Below are 22,706 nucleotides of genomic sequence, written 5' to 3' on the forward strand. Positions count from 1 at the left end.
GATAATGAATCAGCCTGAAAACCCAATGCTGCTATATTCTGCTTTTACAACTATTTCAAGTCCAACACAGTCCTCATTTTAATGTAAGATATGTAATTGCTTATGTTTCATTTAATTAAATGCGTATCCTACTTTACCTTTTCTGCCTGCTTTCCTCCATCACAAGTTTTAAAAACCAAAGCAGCAACCAATCGGCACGCAGCAGAGCCAGAAGAGGAGGAGTCAACCGTAACCCCAACGCAGGAGACAGGTGTGCTAATATAGTAATAGATGTAAAGTCCTTTAAGTAGAAATGCAATAAGTGAATGCCAATAAAACATATTTTACAGTGTAGTTAACAGAGATTCAGAAGTGATTTACAATGTGGATGTCTCTCTTTTTAATATAAATTCAAATGATTCTATTATTGTTTTTATTTGTTGTATATTTCTGTCACTGTGTGTTTTACATTTCTGTTATTTTATCAGTTTCAGAGAGCAGCCCCTCAGCTGTGCACAGTGAGGATCAGGGTAGGTACTACACAGAAATGGAATAACAGTTGGTGAAGAATAAATATATGTCTCACTAACTGATGAAGAGCAGCAGCTTAACTGTATTTAAATAAGGCGCTTTGTGAGCTGCTGTCACGTTTCAGTGCTGCTGCTGCTGCCCTCCGCTTTGTTGCCCTTTTTTTGTCTAATATGTGATGTTACAGCTTGTTACGTTTTCAAAGGGATCATAGTTTGGGGTAAAAAATAAGTGTGGTTGTTACATTGGTTGAGTACAATACATACGTGATGTGGGAGAGGATGTCAGGGGGTCACGGGGTAACTTATCTTGTGTGCACATTATAACTATGTAATACTTTGCCTGTGATGTCTGAATGCACATGTGCTCTGCTGCCTGCTCACTGTGAGCAGCTGACATGATGATGTCACTAAGGTAACTGTTTACCTGTGTGTGGTGTGTGTGTGTGTGCTGCAGCATTCAGATCACAGCTGGAGTCTGAAATACAAGGTCGGTGCTGCGCAGAGGTTGCAGGCTGTTGTTGTTGTTGTTGTTGTGTTTGTGCAAATCTGAGACTCAGATTTGCATTTGCCTCTGTTTTTTTTCTAGAGTCTGCTGCCCCCCTTCCTGTTTAGCTGCTGCAGGACTAACCATTAATAGATTACTCACAATATTCTAATTATTTGTGTAGTTTTAACTTGTATGTTTCTGTGTCTCCAGCTGCTGTACCTCTCCCTCCAATAGTGAAAGATGAGTTTGTGCCAGGTACGTGAAACAGTATTCAGATCTTTGCAGTAAGTAAAAGTACTGCATTCACTGAAGTAGAATTATGTAAGGAGCTCAACGTAATAAAGGTATTTAAAGTCAATTGAATGTGCAGTAAAATGTAAACGAATAATATATCTGTGTTGGTTTCAGATGATCCTAGAGACAGCCTTCATCCTTATGGTGAGTAGACTCTTCTTCTCTGGTCTGTGCTTTTCACCCTTCTTTAAAATAATGATTCCCGTTCTTATCTGCTCATTTTAGAGGGTGAGGCTGAAACCATCGACACAGCTGGAGGTGAGACTTTTTGTAATTGATAAGCTCCGATATGAAATCAGCATTAGCAGAAGGAGAAGTTGTAGAAATGTTTTTTATCAAGTGGAGGGAGAAGTATTAATATCCTTGACTTTAGTAAAACAAATTAATAAATGACTCAGTTACAAACCTCTAATCCAATAGAGATCTTGAGTAAATGTTATTCTGTCTCCTGCTGCAGTTTTAGTAGAGGAGAGTCTTCCAGAGGAAAGTCTAGGTGAGTCTAACAGAATGAAAATAAATAATTGAAATCCATTAATAATATTAACGGTTCAATTTGTATCACTTGTGTTGCTTTGTATGTTGTATCTAAATTGATTTAGATTTAGTTTGTTTTGGCGAGTGTTGAATCTTTGAATATGTTCTGTAGCAGAGTCTGGACAACACTTGACGAGCTCCAAATTCACTCAGGAAGCAGGTACATTATTTATAGTTAGAGTCTTAAATATGGGTCATTGTTTCCTTGAACAAACAGACAGGAACTATAGAGAACTCTGCTTCTCTTCAACCCACAACAGCTGTTAATGAGTCACTTTAGAGCAGGGATTCCCAAAGTGTGGTGGTGCGCCAGATGAAACATGGAACGGTGGTCTGGTGTAAAAATATTACAGTGTTGTTTTTTAAGTGGGATTTTTCCATAGGCTACAATAAAAAACAGGAACAATAAACATGTCCTTTGTAATCCCTTTTATTTTAAATCCAAAAACTATAATTCATTAGTTTTTGGTAGAAACGTAGAAGAAGACAGCCGCTGCCGCCATATGACTAACTGGCTGAAATCAGGGAAACTGTCAAGTGGAACGTCTCATGACAAAGTGATTTATATGGCGATAAAACAAAGCGTTTTTTTGGGGGGGTGCTTCAACCTGTTTGGGACGTAGAAGGGGGTGCGCAGCAAAAAAAGTTTTGGAACCGCTGCTTTAGAGGAATCTTCTGAAATTATAAAGTTGATTTTATTATTTCCTGTCAGATTCAGCTGTGCAAGCAGAGATCCAGGCTGAGCCACAAGCAGAACCAGAACCACAGAAAGAAACACCAAAGAAGACAGAGACTGAGGGTAAACACACATCATACACACACACACACACACACACACACACACAGATCGTAGCAGTACAACAGCGCCATCTGGTGGCCAGTAGTAAGATGACAGCTTCATTATCATAGTTTATAAACTATAAATTATTCTCAGTTTTGTAAGAAAAATTCAGATCCTTCACTGCAGGAAAAGCATTAATCGTATATCGTGTGAAAATGCCTAATTTCTGAACATGGTGGGCTATAAATGAAGTGTGTCTCTTTCACTGTTTCTTAAGAACCAACAGAGAAACAGGCTGAGGAGAAGCTCAAAGAAAAAGGTAAACACTGATTTTAAACACACATGAACAATGAGAATTATCCCTTGCATTTGATTCCACTGATCTTGTTTTCTTTGTTCTTCCCATACTCTCGACCTCTAGCAAAGAAGAAGAAACCTAAGTTGTTGAATAAGTTCGATAAAACCATTAAAGCAGAAATCGACGCTGCAGAAAATCTTCGGAAGAAGGTACAGACCTGACACAGATTCTCACCTTCCAATCAATCAACGTAAAAAAATAGTGCCAAATTCAAGCGTAATTTGTTTTGTTATTGAATCTTTTTCTCTTTCCATAAGGGGAAACTTGAGGAGGCGCTGAAAGCGTTTGAGGCTCTGGTGCGGAAACATCCACAGAGCCCCCGCTCCCGCTACGGGAAAGCTCAGGTACTACACACAGTACTGCAATACTGCTGCAAAGTACTACATAGAATACTGCACAATACTTCAGCACAATACTGCACTGCAGGGAGCTGGTACTGCACGGTATTCCTTTCGCAAATTGCTTTGAGGTGTCATCAACTTGAACTCTGGCAGATAACAGCGACTTAAACGAGACTGAAACAAAAAGCATTCTTGTTTAAATACTAAACATATAATACTTGCACATTGGAACACCATTCTGTACCGACTGCATTCAACTGATGCATTTCTGCAGACGGAGGACTACCTTGCGGAGAAGCAGCGCAGTAATGACCTGCTGCAGAAAGCCATCAACTCGTACAGAGAGGCTGCAGAGCTGCCCGACGTGACCTCTGACCTCCTGAGGGCTGCGCTAAAGAGACGCGCCGAGAGGCAGCAGTTTCTTGGTAATACTCATTATACTAGTATACAACTATAGTACTATATGTACTATACTACTACTACTCAAAACCTCTTTCACTCCTGGAAGTTGTGTCCACTGTCTTTAGACTATTTCCTATTACGTTCTTGTGTCCCCTGATATAATAAGTGCCTTTCTGCTTTGCTTTTAAACTTTATTTTCTGTGTCTGTCAGGTCGGATACATGGCTCTCTGGCGACTTTGGAGAAATTGGTGGAGATCTTTCCGGAAGATATCGAACTGAAGAACGAACTGGGTGTCGCTCACCTTTTGTTGGGAGACAACAAGGGCGCCAGGAAGGTGTTTGAGGAGGTGTGTTTATGTGCTGTTAAACACACACCTGTCCCTACTTGTTTTAGAAGTGTGTAAAAGTATTTCTTTTGTCTCTGTTTGGTTGTCTTTTTACTCAGGTTCTGGCGCTGGAACCCAGTAACGGCTTCGCTAAAGTTCACTTTGGATTCATCCTGAAGTCAGACAATAAGATCCCAGAGAGTATACCGTACCTAAAGGTAAACACACACACACACACACACACACACACACACACACACACACACACACACACACACACACACACACACACACACACACACACACACACACACACACACACACAATTGTGTATGCACTGTTGCATGTGAAATTGTGAGGACTGTTATTCATCACATTGAGCTGCACTGGTTTTGCATGATGAAATAATAAATACTATTCCTCCCTGCCTCCTCTGTCCCTGCAGGAGGGTTTGGAGTCGGGGGAACCGGGAACAGATGATGGACGTTTTTATTTCCATCTTGGTGACGCCCTGCAGAGGGTCGGAGACAACTCTGTGAGTAACATTGACCCACAAAACTAAAAAAACACTCATCCGACACCAGCTTATGTTTTGCTTTATTACAATATTCTGCATCTCTATCACTATCATATCAACTTAGTTAAGTCTTACATAAAATCTTGCTCATAATATGCCTCTTTTTTCTGCAGGCCTATCACTGGTATGAGTTGGGTCATAAGCGTGGTCACTTTGCGTCGGTGTGGCAGAGATCTCTGTACAACGTGGCAGGTCTGAAAGCTCAGCCCTGGTGGACGCCTAAAGAGACTGGATACACCGACCTGGTGAAGGTAAGGTTCTTTAAAGTTTAAAAACGCTGGTTTTATTCAATAAAAGTGTTTAAAACCAGAGCTGTGTGTGTGTAGACGCTGGAGAGGAACTGGAGGACAATCAGGGACGAGGCTCTGGCCGTGATGGACCAGAACACCGGGTCATTCGTCCCGGAGGAAGAGAACCTGAGGGAGAAAGGAGAGTGGGGACAGAACACACTTTGGCAACAAGGTACTCATAGAAATATACAGAAAAAAATAAGAGAACAGTTCTCTTTTCTGCAAATAAATGATCAGATTCCATTAACATGAACATAGTAAATCAATTATAACAATTATATAAATGTTAAGTGCAGCAATAATAAGGGGTGACTGTATTGTTTTGTGTTTCAGGAAAAAAATCAGGAAACGCCTGTCAGGGAGTCCCGAAGACCTGCGCACTGCTGGAGAGATACTCCGAGGCTACAGGCTGCAAGAGAGGACAGGTACACACACACACACACATGGTGCTAATGATAATAACACAGGTTATATCATGAAGTCTGGTTTTTTGATTAAAAATAATGTTTTTAAAAGGGGCAAGACTTAAGAAGCTTAGTATTCATTTTCTGTTGGGGAAGATTAGTGTAGACCAATACACTAATATTTAAATATCTATCAAGTCAGTTATTATTAGTAAGGAATTTCTGATGGTGTGTGTGTGTGTGTGTGTGTGTGTGTGTGTGTGTGTGTGTGTGTGTGTGTGTGTGTGTGTGTGTGTGTGTGTGTGTGTGTGTGTGTGTGTGTGTGTGTGTGTGTGTGTGTGTGTGTGTGTGTGTGTGTGTGTGTGTGTGTGTGTGTGTGTGTGTGTGTGTGTGTGTGTGTGTGTGTGTGTGTGTGTGTGTGCGTGTGTGCAGATTAAGTTCTCTGTGATGCAGCCAGGTACTCATGTGTGGCCTCACACCGGCCCCACTAACTGCAGACTGAGGATGCACCTCGGCCTCGTCATCCCCAAACATGGCTGCAGGATCCGCTGCACCGACATCACCAGGTACTGCTCCTCTTCATCTTCATCATGCATCATCATTATCTTCTTCCTCCTCCCTCATCTTCTCATGTCCATAACATTCATGCTACACTTCAACAGACTGAGGATGTAATGTCCTGATGATCTGAAAAAGAAAGAAATTCAATGGAAGGGGAAACATTAACCCCCCAAAAACAAACTAAGTTAAGGCCAATTTGCAGAAGCATTTCAAAATAAAAGCACACATTATGTCTGCTCACTGATACATGCTGTTGTTAGTATTTACATCACCAGATACAGAAAAAAACAACAAGATGGAGGGCCACTTGGACAAGCATTTCAAAATAAAAGCATGTGTGTAAGACCATTTGTTAACTGATCGTTTTAACCTCGCTAACTTCCGGTTTCTTCTTCCTGTGTTTCAGGGAGTGGGAGGAGGGTAAAGTCCTGATCTTTGACGACTCCTTCGAGCACGAGGTTTGGCAGGATGCCGACAGTTACCGGCTCATCTTCATCGTGGACGTGTGGCACCCCGAGCTGACAGCGTACCAGCGGCAGACCCTCAGCGCCATTTAAACACACACACACACACCTGGTAAGAGTTTCACACACTCATCAGATGCTTCTCCTTCTGTGGAAGATCTGATTTAAAAAAAACTCTGAGGAGAATCACGACGGAATGGGGACGCTTTTTAAACTTTGTTTTGTGGATAAACTACTAAAACAGTCTGACGAAGGATCGGAGTATCAGACTGAAGGATGGAAATGAAAAGTTACTACTGACTTTACAACCTTTCACAAAAAACACACATATTACGGTACGTCTTTTAGCCCAGATTAACCCTGTTTGATCGGGTTATTTCCTGTGATGGATTTAAAGTGTTCTTACTGGATCTGGATTTTTTCGGAGGGAGGAAATGGACGTCATCTGCAAAGCCATTTTTTTCACAAATATAGACATGTTTATCAGCCTGGAAACAAACACAGCTCTCTGGTGTTTCATACAACAGAATATTGGAGCCATTGTATGTAAGCAAACAGGGAGGAGGCACATTTTCTGTGAAAAGAATATACAGAAAGTCCAAGATATAAGTGCTACGTTTATGAGAGGATAACTCCTTTACATTAAATTAGTGAATCACCGAAAAAAAAGCATAAACCTGCAAGAAAGAATTTTCACTAGAGTTGGAAGTTGAACAAAAAAAACTCTGAAATTAAAATCACTAATTACGCAAAAAAACAACCGGCAATTAACAAGAAGAAAACCTCACAAGCCCACAGGAAATACACTTTAGATATTCTCTTAGATTAAAGGAATAACTTAACTGAGAATAAGGACTCTTTCTCACTCCATTTTTGCAAAGCAACCACTATAATTTTGGGAAATATTCAAGTATTAATATTCAACTTTTCCTCATTAATTGTCATATCATCTAAGAGTCATATTAAATTACTTACTTAAAAGCTTATTTCTCAGAACATTACCCAGGCTTCATATTTTAGTTTCACCTACAATGGCCGTAATAAACGTCAACATTTATCGCCAACAAAAAAAGTTTACTTTATATTCAAGATGTGAATTGTAAATAGTTTTGAAACACTAAAACGTATAATTAAAATATTCTCATTTCACTTTAAAATGTCTAACCCAGTTAAGATAAGGTTTTCTTGCATTTTATGAAAAAAGCCTTCATTTTTACCACATTTTCTTTCAATTCATCAAGTTTTCAGTTTTACTTTTTCATCACGTTTGCACAGAAAACACAAGATGTTGTTAAAGATGATTTATATTTATATTAAAAATAAATGAAAAATTCAGAAAAAATAAAAAACCACTCAGAAAAAGTGTGTGTGTTTCTTTGGATTTTTGTGACACGTTTGTTCCCTTCCAAAGTAAAAGCCCCATCCCTAAATGAATCACAGCACATTCCCGTTGGTGTAAATGTTTACTTCAATACATTCATTGAAAGGAAATACATTACATTACAGTCGAGTGGAGATCAGTGTAGCCCTGATGATGAGTCAAACTGCAAACAATCATGACAGACTGGCCTTTAATAATGTACAAATACTCCACATTAAACCAAGATATTTGGTCAAATGATCAACCTGCATTAACCTTTCTTTCCTCAGCGGTACATGAAATGTTTTAGAGGGCAGGATGATAATTAGACTTGAAATATCTCAGGATACAATTGGCCAAGTGTGTCAGTATTTTGCAGTGTGATAATACTTATAACAATAATGTACAATCTTCATAATATGAATAAGTTAGATTTCAATAAAAACAATCTTTCCCGACACTTCAGTCGAGAGTTAAGGTGATGATTTGGCATCCTATGGTTTCTTCACAGCACAATACTTTATCTGAAAGAAATATTTCACTCTGGTAGAATATTAGATTTGAACTTTTCATGCATGTGATCCCGTTATCGTGTCTAGCGCTTTGTGGCAACATGTGCACTGCTTTTATTTAGAAAAACGTGCCTGTGATTTGTGGTTTTTACAAGAAAGAAAAAAGGTGAAATTATTCTACCAAAGTGAGGTTTCTTATGCGTCTTTCTCTTGGTTTTAATGAATTTCTTTCTCTTTCAGAATATCGGGACATTAATGTCAGAAAAATACAAAGTATTTGATAAATATTTTAAGGAAAAACTCCAGCAAGTAGATAAAGAAGTTAGAGCCGCCCTGTCAGTTACCTGAAACTAACTGTAGATTTAAGATCAGAAAGCAAAAGATAAGATGCTCTTTCAAACATGTGAGGCTGAGTTTCACCAACAAGGGTTGTCTTAACTTCTTTAGTCATTAAAAAACATGTGTTTCTATTGCACCACGAATTCAAACCTAAATAAATGTGAAACTTTTCCATTTGATGAATTTAAATCACATTTTCTCTTGGTTAAAATCAAGGGTTTCTTCCTCCTAAAACAGCTTTATTTAGGATAGCAACTTTTATTTGAACTACTATAATTAATCCTCCTTTTAGATGAGTAAAGTCATATTAGTCAGTGTGGATCAATGGCATCAAAATATTTTGATTAAGGGAAAAATAGAGTGAAACTCTCCCCTACACTATTACTGATTATTAACAACAAATGCTTTCTGTCTAGAGATCCTTGTTGGTGGAACCCACCGTAAATGTTTCGTCATTTTTATGGATCTGATTTTATATTTTGTCAGCGTTTGTTTCTGAGGTTTAAATAAAGTTTCAGACTCAGAAACAGACTGAATGTTCCTCATACATTCCCACTTGTTTCTGACAATTACTAAAATAAAACTTGAAGCTGAAGGTGACACACACACACACACACACACACACACACACACACACACACACACACACACACACACACACACACACACACAAACATAGACTTCAGACTGTGTGTGTTTGTTGTTGTTGACAGATGCTGCTTTTGCAGAGAGGCTCAGCTGGGAGGCATTATACGGCTCAGAGACAGACTGTGTTTGTGTGTGCGTGCGTACAGGAAGTTCACTGCCACAGTTCATGTTGCTAAAGGACACCACCAGCTTAATACACAGCTGTGTTTCTAAAAGTGGATGTCTGTTGCTGTCTGTACATGATGTGTGTGTGAAGCGTTGTGTGTGACGGCTCTAGTGTGTATGTATGTGTGTCTGTGTGTGTGTGTGTTCAGTCCAGGGCGAGGAGCGGCGTGCTGGTCTCTCTGTCTGTTTGCCGGAGAGTTCCTGGTTCCACCACCGACTGAGACCTGAAACCCAGAGAGGAAATTAATCAGAAACTCAAGAGAGGAGGAGGAGGATGAGGAGGAGGAGGAGGAGGAGGAGGAGGGAGTTGAAGACGGTAGCAAGAAGGAGGAAGTTGGAAAAGAAGGTACTCACCCCTTCATCAGGTCCTTGACTCCCCCTCACCTCTTTAAAGTGTACCTGTCTCCCCGCCCCCTCACCTCTTCATCAGGTCCTTGTCTCCCCCGCAGCTCTCCCTCACGTGCAGAGCGTCATAGGTCAGTGTGTACTCGGTTTCATCACTGTAGTCGGGTCCCAGCAGCGTCCTCGCCCAGATCCCCATATCGTATGGAGGTAGAGTCCCCCCAAACTCTGAGGGGAGACACTCCGGCTGCAGGAGGAGGTGCAGCGAGTTCAGGTTGTTCCCATGGAGGAAGATCTGAGGAGAGAGGATTAGACGCATGGTGAGGGAGGTCAGAAGATCAGGAGAAGAGAGGAGTCAAGGAGATGTAGAGAAAACTGGGGTGGAAAGGAGAGGGAACAAGTAAGTAGAGCAGAGGAGAGGATGCAAGGATAGGAAATGAGTTGAGGATGGGAAACAATGAGAGGGTATAAGAAAAAATAAAACACAGATGGGAGACAGAAACAGAAGACATCAAAACAAAACACTTTTTTACCCTTTTCCTGGTCTTGTCCTTAAGAAAAGGCTTGATGATGGTGTACATGGCATGAATGTACCATGGCTGATTCACAAAGTGGATCCCTCCAAACCGAGCCGGAAAACTGTCCTGAGGAGAGGAGACAAGGAGGTGAAGAGACACCAGGACACCAGGAAAGAAACATGAAAGGAGAGGAAACAAGGAGAAGAGACAAGTAGAGGAAAGAAAAACTGAAAAGAAAGAGGGACAGAAGAAGAGGAGATTAGATGAAAGAAATCGGGGAGAGGGGAAGTAGAAAAGAAAACAGGAGAGGAGATGAAAAAGGAGGAGAAAGGAAAAAGACCAGAAGACACAAGAAGAGGAGACAGAACAAGAGGATATAGGAGGAAACAAGGGAAGGTGACGAAACGAGAGGAAACAAGGGGTGGAAACAAAAGAGGGAAGGAAACAGGAGAAGTAACAAGGAGGGGCGTTTTGAAAGTGTGTGTGTGTGTGTGTGTGTGTGTGTGTGTGTGTGTGTGTGTGTGTGTGTGTGTGTGTGTGTGTGTGTGTGTGTGTGTGTGTGTGTGTGTGTGTGTGTGTGTGTGTGTGTGTGTGTGTGTGTGTGTGTGTGTGTGTGTGTGTGTGTGTGTGTGTGTGTGTGTGTGTGTGTGTGTGTGTGCGCCTACCTGCAGCCCCTCGATGGCCAGCTTCAGGATGTTGGGCGTCAGTTTGGACGCCTGTTTGAAGGAGAAGTTGCTCCAGTCGATAATCAGGATGAATCCATTAATCTGAAGCTCAGGATTCTCTATCAGCACCTCCAAGGAGAGGAGGATGGCACGCAGGATGTCTGTGAAAGAGTTCCTGAGGGGGGGGAGGAGGGGAGGAGGAAGAAAGGAAAAAGAGTGGGGAGAGCAGGTGAAAGAAAAGAAGAATGAGGTAGAGGAAAGAGTGGAGGAGAGGGAACAAGGAAGAAAGAAGAAGTAGAAGAAGCGGGGGGGAAGAAGATGAAGACGATGTGAGCAGGAAGAATAAAAAAGAAGAGGAGAAGGAGGAAGGTTAAGGTGAGGATATTAATCAGCTTGTCGCTAGTTAAACAGAGCGCAACTGTAAATACAGGAACAAATCATTAGGCACTTTGTGTTTCCATCAATAGGTGTGTGTGTGTGTGTGTGTGTGTGTGTGTGTGTGTGTGTGTGTGTGTGTGTGTGTGTGTGTGTGTGTGTGTGTGTGTGTGTGTGTGTGTGTGTGTGTGTGTGTGTGTGTGTGTGTGTGTGTGTGTGTGTGTGTTTTTTACCTGCTCTGGTCCCAGTTGGAGGCAAACAGGATGAGGATTTTCCGGCCATGTTGGTCCGGAGTCTCCAGTACACCTGGGAAGCCGTCCATCAGAGCTCGCTTTATTCCGGGGTCGTCCACCTGGCAGGAAACAGATCCCATTTTAATAACAACACCGGGGGAGGTCAAAAAACAAGTTAACAAGGATTGGACAGCACTCTTACATACTGACAAGAAAAGTGTTGATGATTTTGGTCAAACAAGATTATTAATATTTTAGTTCTTATTATAATCAATGGAATATTAATCACCACTGTAAGAATAGCTCCTATCTGTTTCAGCAAATGAACTCTCAAAGACAGTGTTGAGTAGAATTCTGACACTTCTAGGGTTGAAACCCGATATTAAATGGTAAAACCCAGAGAAGCGAACCTTGAAGCTCTGGAACATGTCGAGGTTCTGCTGTCTGAACTGAAAGTACTGGGCCAGCAGCCGGAAGGTTTCCGTCTGGTTGAACTTCCTTGCTCTCAGAAAGCGTAAGATGAAGTCGTCGTCCGTCCGCAGGAAACCGATGTCCGGCCGCGTCACGATCATGTCCCGCACCTCCAGAAAAAACACAGGATGAGCAGTGAAAGGTTATTTGGTGCAAAAGGAAAGAATTCATCCTAATCTAAACCAAAAATGAACCAATATTTTGGGACATATTTAGCTCAAATTAGATCCTGAAGCTTTACCGCATGTCAATAGGTTTTATTTAATTAGTTTATGGAGGGCTAAAGCGACCATAGAGATAAATAAACCAAATAACAAATAGATGCAGTTCTAAAAACCCCAATTATAAAGAAGTCAAATGAAATAATGAATCATCCATGTTACATATTAACGTTGTTGTCTTAGATGTATCTTTTCTTTTTTAATGCGGATTCCAAGCAAGCGGAAAAAATAACTAATATGTTTTTAAGTTTCGACAAATACTTGTGTTTTGATTCTGCTATTTGTTGACTTGTATATTTCCCAATTTATTATTTTCCTTTTTCTTTTTCTAGTGACTCATTTCCCTGTATATTCTGCATTAAAATATGTTTTTTTCAGCATTTTTAAAACTGTATGTTGGTCTCCCTGTTTGCGCTGGACATATCTTTAATTAAGATCAAATTGATAGTTAAAATTACCTGCTGGATGTCCTGATGCAGTGTGTCAGGGTTTTCATTCAGCTCTAAACGAGCTTTCTCCGTCGTCTCTGCGCTCAGGCCGGCGTGGAGGTGCGTCATCGTGAAAATTAAGTCTCTGCACAGATTCAAGTTTTATTCCAACAACTCTCCAGAAAAGTTTGTCGTACAATCGTGTTGATTTGGTCGTTGTTGTGAAACAATCTTAATTGCTGTCTCTGATTTTAAACTCCACATTTACAGATTTCGTTGGTAAGAGACAATCACGCTGCTGTCTTCCTCTCACATTTCTGCAGGAAGCTGAACGTGTTTTGGTTTTTCATGAAGCTTGTTGCAGGTGGTTTAAATGAAGAAACAGGTCAGTGTCGGTGCGACATTCACATCCTTTTGGGATTTTGTCCTACTTTTCCTCCCGTTTAGTGTCTTTCAGCTCCCTCCTCCTCCGACTCTCTGTCATCTTTCAGCTTTTATTACCGGTTTCTTATCAGTCAGCTCTTGGCTGCATCATGATGATCAGTCTGCTGTTTTTCTGCAGGGGTCGAAGGTCAAAGGTCAGGCAATGGAGCAAGGTCTCAGCCTGCAGGAGAGAGGAGACAGTACAGGTATAGTAGAAATATTACACATATCTTTAATTAGTCCATTTCTTCAGGGGTTTATTATGATGTATTTTAAAATAAAAGCCTGCAACTATTTTGTTTTCATTATATTTGTTGTGAATAATCATGCTTAATTAATGATTTTTTAAGGGCCCAATGCAGACTCTTGTTTTATTGCATTTACGTAATGTATTTTTGTCCTCTGTACTATAGAGCTAAAGCAGACATTATAATAAATGAATGCCTTTTCATTATTTAAAAGTACAGGTTGATATACAAAAATATGCAGAGAAAATAAATAAAACGTTAAAACAATTAAAGAGCTAAACAAATAGGAAAAGAAATAAAAATATAAAGAAAAAATAATAAGTTTGAAAATCTACAAATAAATCAATAAAACAACTCATGTCAAATTTAAAATATCTACATTTATTATTTGTAATTATATCCATGTACATTTTGTATTATAATGGCAACTTTAGTCCTCCATAATACACTAAATCATTCTAAAATTACTATTCTAATATCCTTTACTTTTCAAATGGGACATGCTCTTTATATAGACTTTAGTTCATTATATTTGTAAATATCATCTGTTCTTGCACTTCTGCTGCTGTTTCTCAGTTAAAGGGATCAATAAATGCTATCTTTATCTCAGATGACCCCCCTCCCTGCTCTTTTCACCCCCCTCCACCCCCAACTCATCCCCATCTGCCTGCACATTAATTGTGTCAGATGTCGTCCAATCTGTCCACAGAGACAGATCATGAAAAAAACTGAGACACTTGAAGGTCCCACAAGGCTCTGTTTTACATTTCCATCCTTGAGATCAAACATTATACCCTAAAGTGCCCGGATGTGGCTGTTATTGCACATTATATTGAAGGTAAATGGTTGAATTTAATGGGAATTATTGTATATTCATTTCCCCGGTCAGTGTAATGATAAAAGTCACCCTCATGATATGAAGGTGCGCGTGTATCCTCGCTAAATGTCCTCTCAAGGATAAAAAATGACAAAATCCTCCAGAAGTCATCTCTTATGCATGCATTTTATTGTATTTTAATTATATTTGTAACATCACAGCATTAAATCAGTGACAGAGGAGCGACCTGCTAGGTGTGCTGGTTGAATCCACGGCCCTCCGGTGCTGCTGGTGCTGATGCTGGTGGCCATCGGTATCCCGCGGACAAAATAACAGATTGCCGTCCAAATTAAAAATCATAGAATTTAAATGAAAGCTTCCCTGAACGCCTCAGAGTTGTTTAAAGACCGTCCTTGTAATATCCGTTCAGGCTTTGTAGCAGCATCCCTCTGATGAGATGCGTTTTTACTTTGTGCTCCGAGAAGACGTCAGGATGCTACCGAACCGTCAAGCTTTTCAAAATAAAGAACACTGCTTCCGGTCAGCACTTTCAAAAGGAAATTGTATTTGCTCAGAGATTACATTTACAACATTAATGTATTGTGCTCATTAACAATCTTAAATTAGTTATTTCATGTATTTATTTTTGATTAACTATATTTAATTCACATTATTATATTTATTTTTTTGTATAGAATATATTTGACTTGCATATATTCTTTATAAAGTATACTGTAAACATGTGAAAATACCTATTTGTATAAAAAAATACCATAGAGCATTTTGCATCCAGATATATTTTGCATACCTAAAATGTTTAATTAACAATTACAGAAAAAAATGTAATAAGCAAATAATAGAAAAAAACAAAACAAGACTACTTTAACACATACAAACAACTAAAGCAGCACATATAGACACTAAAGAAAGAAATGACATACAGAAACATGTTTTGCATTCAACAAAATTGCAAACATACATAAATGAAAAAAATCTTGACAAAAGATGCCAACAAATTCCAAGCTTTTAATTTGAAGCCACAATCGTTTCCTGTTTGACGACCTACCTGCCTGCATGACAGCAGCTGACGGCCACGCGCGTTCACGAGGAACCCTGGACAGATTGTAGATTGATTGCGCGTGCGAAGCGGCTGGTGCGAGCACAAGTGCACGCGAACATTTAAATGCATGGGAAAAATCCGCCAAACAAAATACATTCTTCTACTTAAGCAGTATTTTATATATTGTTTTAGAGTATATGCTTACTTCGATTTTGCTGACTTTATCTTGTAATACATGGTAGATAGATATATTAAATGAAAATTAAAACATTAGAAATCATTACTGTACAATACTCAATGAATAAGATAAGGTGAACCTTTATTTATCCCTGTAAGGAAATGTGTGTTCAATTGAAATGTTGTATTTTATACTGTATTTATCCATTTAAGATCATAATACACTACTATGCTGTAACATGTTATACTCGTTATCTACAGTTTTTGTTGGATGGTTAGAGCTCAGGACCTAAGATTTTCATTTCCATTTCTACACTATCGCTTGTATATCACATTAAAGCTTCGGAATTTGAATGAAATATCTTACATATTTGACATACCATTCCATTCAATCATGTGTTGCTATATATTATCTTATGTTATATTGCTTTAACTAATACTACATCTTATATCCCATACGCTGTGCTATTTCATTCCTTCGTTATTTTGAAGTAACTGATTTTTGCATGATATTTCAAATCACAATTATACACGTGACAACATGGCTTTTATTATGAAGGCGTACGTTGGCCTCGCTGCCTAGTGACGTATTTCCTGTTGTGCCAGGGTCCACTCAGCTGCGAAACTCCTCAAAGAAGTCGTATCTACCTCGTTTACCTAAACTTATTTCAAAAACCAGCTCGAACATTATCCTCTTACACTTACTGAAGTTCATACAATTGTTGTAGCAGTCACATTTTGGGACGTTGTTATAGCCTCTCTTTTTCAGGACCTTTTCGTCGCCAGATCTGCCCTCACCGCAGTGCGCTAACATTACCTCAGCGGCTAGCCACCATTCATTCTTCAAGTAAAACATCGACGAATCGAAGTTGCTTTAATCATGGATCAAATAGGAGTAGAAACGCCAAAGGTAGGATTTTGAATCCTTTGATTGCATGTTATACCTTAAATTGTTTTCAAATCCACGAAGCTATACCAGTTAGCTACCTAGCTTGTTATCTTTAGCTTCTGTTTAGCTGTTGTCTATCATGGCCTCTTTGACTGTCGTTTCCTTAAAAGGCAGAATTTAGCTCACTGTGAGTGGACGCACAAGTCCACAGCTGCCAGGGTTCCGGTCACTGGGTGTGCCATGATCACAGATATGTTGTCATAAGTTCCACTCAAAAATACACTGTTAATTGCGATAATCACTTCAACTCAGGTGCTAGTAAGCCATTATAGCTGAAAAAACACATTAAAGGACAACAACAATTCTAACTGAGAATGTATTATAAAGGATCCATACAAACTAAATATGAGGAATACAAAGTCAGACATTATGACTAACTACTTATTGAAGACGATGATCACCGTACAATTTCTCGTCCTAAAATGTGCCTCCACGTTTAAACATTTTCCCCTTTAATCATGTATAAAATAATACCATCTGTGAAATCCACAGTTTAATTTATATTCAATTGGTAACAAATGTGTTCACTGACTTACTGTTGTTTAATACAACCATGTTCAATGTTTTTATAATGTAATCTGACATAGGAGACATGGTGGAACAGAGAGACCTTTGTGGCACTGGACTAAATGGCAGATAATACATTAATTAAATAAACCTTAATTGTATATCTTGATTATATTAATAAGAATAGTTTAACCCCCCCAACCATGGCCCTAAAAACCCCCCAGGGGTGTGGGACTGAACTCAGACATGCCTGAACTTGCCTCTGCCTCTCTTGATCCTGTTATGACCTCAGACTGTATAATGCTTTTATGACTCAAGCTCTCTTAATACATTGCTGGCTATCTCATTCCAAAACAAAGTCCAAAGGTGCTTTAATATCTGCTGCCAGGCTACCAAATATATGTTTTCCTTGAAAATGTGCTTGGGAAATGAGCATTTCAGAGTATTTTGAACATTCTCATATCAAATGTCCAACTTCTTGATGAATAAGATAATTTATACGTGAAATGTGTCTTATTATGACCCAATTGATCATGTTTGAGATTCCTGTTGATTTAATGTAATCATCATTTTTGAGGATGAAGTAAGGTGTGCTGTTGGTTCCCAAGTGTTGTATTGGTTATTTAGTCTAACGTCATTGATTTAAACGGATCAGTCCTCTATTTTCATGTAAGATTTATTAAACTACAATCATTTCAGAGAGGTGTAGCTAATATACTTGCTTTTACTCTTGTTTCACAGCTCATTGTAACAGTAGTAGTGTTTTGATGCGTGATAATAAATGTGTTCTGTGACTTTTAAACAGAGCCCGTGGGGGTCCGTGGCCCCGGCGGCCCCCGCCTGCTCTCTGACCGAGGTGATGAGCGAACAGCTGGCAAATCAGCTAACTGAGGAGGACAGCGCCTTCCCTATCCTCGCTGAGTAAGTCCTCACCTGTGTTCACAATCAGAATGTGTGTATAATGAAAACAGCAAATAAAGAAACATTTTAAATCTCTTGTCTGTAGAAATGTAAACATGAGTGCTGCTGATCGATTATAAAATGACAACATTAATCACGGTAATCTATGATCAATTTCCCTAAGTAACGCAACATGTTTTCAGATTAATCCCTTGAGTTTACGCATTAACGTAAAGAACAAAAAGGCTCACATTCTTTGATGATTGACTGTTCCTGATTTATTTCCTCTCTCTCTTTGTTTCAGTCCGGCTGCAGATCTGCTGCTGTCGGAGGACGTTTCGGACACGACTTCCGACCTGATGCTCGCCAAGATGCTGCAGCTGCAGTTTGACCACGAGTTTGATGATCAGCTGCGCCGTGAGGAGAAGAAATTCAACGGAGACAGCAAAGGTTCTTACTTAAACGGGATTATTATTACTTGATTATTTGCCTAATGTGTGTGGTATAAAATGTGTTTAGTAAAATGACTCGTACCATTCTCATAGATAAAACCTACACGGTAAGTCAATGACCGGCATGGTTTGTGCTGTTATATCCCCACTTTTTCAGAGGGGAAACACATTTCCCATATGAATCTGGTAAATTTACAAAGTATGTAAAGCTGACAGTTTGTTGTTTGTGTTCAGTGTCCATCTCCTTTGAGAACTACCGTATGGTTCATCCCTACGAGGACTGCGACAGCTCGGAAGACGAGGTGGACTGGCAGGACACCAGAGACGACCCCTACAAAGCTGGTAAGACCCCTGCAGGTGGTGGACAAAATAACAGAGCCATTGGCAGTACAATTAAGAGATTTAAATCTGATGTGTTTCCCTGTTCCGATCAGATAAACCTCAGACTACACCTAGGAAAGGCTTCTCTGGGAAAGGAAAGAACATCACCACCAAACACGATGCAGAGATCTGCGGACGCAAGAATACTGCACGCATGGACAATGTAGGACACGCATGTTTTTTACTTGTTATTACACGGTCAAATTTTGTTTTGAAATGCCTTAAAAAATGTTGTTATCATTATTATTCAATTTTTCCTTTTTGAGCATTTCATTTACCAACGTCCAGAGTGCTGGACTATTGTAAACGCTCTGAATGTTTTTATTCCCTCTCCTCCTGCTGCAGTTTGCTCCAGAGGTGCATGTTGGAGACGGTTTGGGGATGGACCTGAAGTTATCTAACCAGGTGTTCAACTCCCTGAAGCAGCACTGCTACAGCGAGCAGAGACGCAGCGCCCGGCTGCACGAGAAGAAGGAGCACTCCACCGCTGTACGTGCACTTTAATAATAATAATAATAATAAAGATAGTCGTTCTCCGTAATATTAAAACTGCCTTTCTTCAGGAACAAGCGGTGGACCCCCGCACTCGCCTGCTGATGTACAAGATGGTGAACGCCGGCGTGCTGGAGAACATTAACGGCTGCATCAGTACCGGGAAGGAGTCGGTGGTGTTCCATGCTGACGGAGGGAGGTGGGTGGATGTCAGGAAAAAGACTAATGCACTTTAATACTTTTATGTTGTGATGATGTTTACCTCTACCTGGGGTAGAAGTTAAATGGCCAAACTGCAAGCAACAAGGTCCTTTTTAAATCATTAATAAAGTGTTTTTAAAGCAAGTCCTTTCCAGGGAGAGAAAATCCCAAAACATAAGAAATGTTCGAATGTTCAATATTTGAAATGTCTTATTAAAAATAAAATACATTTATAGAACCGGAGCTGTCCCATTAACACAAACATTTAACTTTCTGTGTTCTTTAGTCTGGAGGAGCAGCCTGTTCCCAGTGAAGTTGTGCTGAAGGTCTTCAAGACGACGCTGAACGAGTTTAAGAACAGAGACCGCTACATCAAAGACGACTACCGCTTCATCGACCGCTTCAGCAAGCTGAACCCCCGAAAGATCATCCGGCTGTGGGCCGAGAAGGAGATGCACAATCTGACCAGGTAATCTCCCTCATCCTAACATTACTTTCATTTCTTATTAAAGGGTTATCCTCTTTATTACCTACAACCAAATACTTTTCCCCTGTTTAGTTTTTTCACCGCAAGCTGAATGTTAAATGAATGCATGATTCTGATGGATCTATTCAAATCTAAAGTGGTGTTAATACATAGATCAAATGTCACATAAGTGGATATTTCTGTTTCATTGCTTTATATACTTTTGCATAAATTGTCATTTTTATTTATTTCCCTAGGAATTGTATGAATATTTATTCTTGTTTTATGTAGTCTTAGCATTTCTTCCCTAATTATTTCCCGAGTCTATTATTTTCTTTATGTTTGTATATGAAACTAAAACATCAGTCTCGCGTGTGTGTGTGTGTGTGTGTGTGCGCTCGTGTTCAGGATGAAGAAGGCGGAGATCCCCTGTCCGGAGGTGGTGCTGTTGAAAAAGCACATCCTGGTGATGTCCTTCATCGGGAAAGATCACATTCCTGCTCCCAAACTGAAGGACGTGAAGTTGGGCTCAGAGGACATGAAGAACGCCTTCTACCAGGTCCTACATGTACGTACCAGGAGAGCAAGAAGTGCACTTTGTTTACTTACTGTGCAACTGAACAGTCAGAAATGTAAGCAAAAATAAATTCAGTGTGAAATACATTTATTTAGCAGTGAACTTAAAGGGAACTTTATAGAATGCTTCAATTAATTACGTTTACAACAATAATCTAGGATAAAATAATAAGTCCTAAATGTACTCGCATCAATAACCATTATTATTGTTCTTAATAATAAATATAATGCAATGTGTTTGTATATAGCCCCTTCAAAATGCTATGTGGTTAAAACTTGAGAAATAAAAATCAGACAAATAATAATACAAAACAAAATATACAGGACTGTTCAAAACACATGTGCAAAGTAAATCAAATAGGAAAATCCCAACAACAATAGGGATAGTAATATTTAAGTATTATATTTATAATATTTAATACATCTTCAGAAAACGGGGCGTGCAAATCTGCTTTTAAGCTTATTTTGTTGATGTTTTTGCGTGTCTGCAGATGATGCAGCAGATGTATCAGGAGTGTAATCTGGTTCATGCTGATCTCAGTGAATACAACATGCTGTGGCACGAAGGAAAGGTAAGGACATATTTTATTCTCTGTCCATTCATTACTTTTTATTTGAAGTCCCTTAAATCTATCTCGCATTCTTCTTTGCATCCTCCTCCTTTCTCACTTTCATTTTCCTTTGATTTGTTCCGTAGGTTTGGTTGATAGATGTCAGTCAGTCCATCGAGCCTCGTCATCCTCATGCCCTGGAGTTCCTCTTCAGAGACTGCAGAAACGTTTCAACTGTGAGGTTACCTTCCACGTGCAGCTTCTTCCTAAAATATTTCTTACCAACAGTTCTTCATGTGAATTTATTCTGGGTGTTTTCTGCCTCAGTTCTTCCAGAAGAGAGGTGTGAGCGAGGCAATGAGTGTGTACGAACTTTTCAACACTGTGAGTGGTATGAACATCCCCATACCCCCGGACGAGGACGAGGCAGAGTTCATTGCTGAGGTAACACACACACACACACACACACACACACACACACACACACACACACACACACACACACACACACACAGATTTCATCTTTTGAAAAGGCAAAATAATTGTTTTTAGAAATACACTTCACTCATACAGAATTTAATTGAATACATCGTTATTTTATTCAAAGATGCAAAACTGTAGTCTTACAGTGTTGGTGCAAATTCACACTGCAATTTTGATTCAGAAAGGTTATATTGTGCAGCCCTACAAAATCAAAGAATTGATTTTGCAGCAGCAAGTTGAAAATATAAATTAAACCACCTTGAAATAGAGTTTAATTATCTCTTTCTCTGACAGATAATGGCGTATGAGAAGCGTAATGAGGACCATGTGCAGCGTCGGGGAAAGAAAACATTTCCTGTGTCCTCTGAAGACGGCGATCCTCCTTTAATACCCGATTCCGATGACTAACGTCCCGCTGCTCTCTCTTCACGATCCGTACGTGTTGAAAATGCTCTAAAAGAGGAGATAATGGAGGTGGCCTCCCCCACTTGGAGGTCTGGATGCCTCCCCGTCTCCAACAAGCCAACCCCCACCAACTGCTTCCTTTACACAGCAGGACGCATCGCCTCCTGCTGGCTGCAGGAGGAGCTTCACCGTGTTGGAGGTTGAAATCCTGAGAGGGGGGGACTTCATCTCGGTGTTTTGTAAGAATCACATTAAAAATACAACAAGACCTCTTCTATCCGGCTGGATAACTCATAGAGGTTCATTTTAAATTATGAGTTTGGAAGGATTATGTGTAGGGCTGGGCAATATATCAATGTTGTATTGATCAAGACTGGATAACATCTTATTAAATGTTTTTGTGGTGCCTGAAATCAAAGCGCAGAAGGAAAAATGCATGCAAATTAAAAGTAATCTCAGCATGAAGTCATTAAATGTAGAAGATTTAGTTTGCAGTGATGGATATTCAGAAAATCTATTGTGTTTTTGACCCTAATGAATAATATTAATGAATTGTTATGAAACTTTAAGCAAACCAATGGTGACATTAAAAAGTTCAAATGAAAAGTTTTGTGTTGTCTTTTAATTTATTGATTCAATTAGAAAAATATTGGTATATGTACTATCCGTTAAGTCCTCAAAGGTTTTGTAGTATTTCTGCAAGAAGTGTTTCTCTGGTAAGCACGTGATTGCCAGACTGTCCCATGACTCCCAGCTGCAAAAACAAGGAGACTTCCGACCTGGCTCCTTCACAATAAAAGCATAATATGTATATCCAAATATTTCGTTACCCTAAATAGCTTAAAATCACAGCTAACTTAATCCCAAAAGTCAAAAACTGATAGTGGTATTTAAAAACAAATATTGTATAAATCCCTCTGAGACTAGCATATAATAGTTAATCACGATTAGATAAATATTAATACAAACAATAATTGTTTAGAGTCCAACAAAAATAATGTGCAGGTAAGGA

General features: G+C 39.5%; 3 protein-coding genes across 8 annotated transcripts in view; 2 read left to right on the top strand and 1 right to left on the bottom strand.

The window, feature by feature from the left end:
• Positions 1–8,995, top strand: part of unm_hu7910 (un-named hu7910) — a 24,473-nt gene extending 15,478 nt beyond the window's left edge. The window contains exons 7-26 of one of the 5 annotated variants that reach the window (XM_063912356.1): positions 167–250; positions 468–509; positions 1,207–1,251; positions 1,405–1,434; positions 1,516–1,548; positions 1,748–1,783; positions 1,937–1,984; positions 2,537–2,623; positions 2,883–2,924; positions 3,027–3,112; positions 3,221–3,307; positions 3,579–3,729; positions 3,918–4,054; positions 4,153–4,251; positions 4,479–4,568; positions 4,724–4,861; positions 4,937–5,072; positions 5,234–5,325; positions 5,737–5,870; positions 6,272–8,995. In XM_063912356.1, the coding sequence (XP_063768426.1) occupies positions 167–250; positions 468–509; positions 1,207–1,251; positions 1,405–1,434; positions 1,516–1,548; positions 1,748–1,783; positions 1,937–1,984; positions 2,537–2,623; positions 2,883–2,924; positions 3,027–3,112; positions 3,221–3,307; positions 3,579–3,729; positions 3,918–4,054; positions 4,153–4,251; positions 4,479–4,568; positions 4,724–4,861; positions 4,937–5,072; positions 5,234–5,325; positions 5,737–5,870; positions 6,272–6,422 (1,748 nt within the window). In that variant the 3' untranslated portion in view covers positions 6,423–8,995. The remainder of the gene's footprint in view (positions 1–166; positions 251–467; positions 510–1,206; positions 1,252–1,404; positions 1,435–1,515; positions 1,549–1,747; positions 1,784–1,936; positions 1,985–2,536; positions 2,624–2,882; positions 2,925–3,026; positions 3,113–3,220; positions 3,308–3,578; positions 3,730–3,917; positions 4,055–4,152; positions 4,252–4,478; positions 4,569–4,723; positions 4,862–4,936; positions 5,073–5,233; positions 5,326–5,736; positions 5,871–6,271) is intronic. The other 4 variants (XM_063912357.1, XM_063912359.1, XM_063912360.1 and 1 more) reach the window with 4 other exon arrangements.
• On the bottom strand, positions 7,786–14,593 carry LOC134883880 (clavesin-1-like). Of its 2 annotated transcripts, XM_063912362.1 has the most exons (8): positions 14,342–14,593; positions 12,637–13,210; positions 11,897–12,067; positions 11,487–11,605; positions 10,879–11,053; positions 10,229–10,339; positions 9,773–9,990; positions 7,786–9,577 (listed from the first exon to the last, which is right to left on the bottom strand). In XM_063912362.1, the coding sequence occupies exons 2-8, from the start codon at positions 12,733–12,735 to the stop codon at positions 9,499–9,501; spliced, it is 972 nt and encodes a 323-aa protein (XP_063768432.1). In that variant the 5' UTR covers positions 12,736–13,210; positions 14,342–14,593; the 3' UTR covers positions 7,786–9,498. The 2 variants fall into 2 exon arrangements, with proteins under 2 accessions (XP_063768432.1, XP_063768433.1); XM_063912363.1 differs by lacking the exon at positions 10,229–10,339.
• Positions 14,594–15,923: 1,330 nt separating this feature from the next.
• riok3 (RIO kinase 3 (yeast)) lies at positions 15,924–22,300 on the top strand. The gene is made up of 13 exons (XM_063874026.1): positions 15,924–16,241; positions 17,593–17,708; positions 17,992–18,137; positions 18,374–18,481; positions 18,574–18,683; positions 18,866–19,009; positions 19,084–19,211; positions 19,500–19,682; positions 20,088–20,247; positions 20,747–20,827; positions 20,953–21,042; positions 21,134–21,250; positions 21,584–22,300. The coding sequence occupies exons 1-13, from the start codon at positions 16,212–16,214 to the stop codon at positions 21,695–21,697; spliced, it is 1,527 nt and encodes a 508-aa protein (XP_063730096.1). The 5' UTR covers positions 15,924–16,211; the 3' UTR covers positions 21,698–22,300.
• The last annotated feature ends 406 nt before the right edge of the window (positions 22,301–22,706 follow it).

Source organism: Eleginops maclovinus, chromosome 21 (genome assembly GCF_036324505.1).
Source record: "Eleginops maclovinus isolate JMC-PN-2008 ecotype Puerto Natales chromosome 21, JC_Emac_rtc_rv5, whole genome shotgun sequence".
NCBI lineage: Eukaryota > Metazoa > Chordata > Actinopteri > Perciformes > Eleginopidae > Eleginops > Eleginops maclovinus.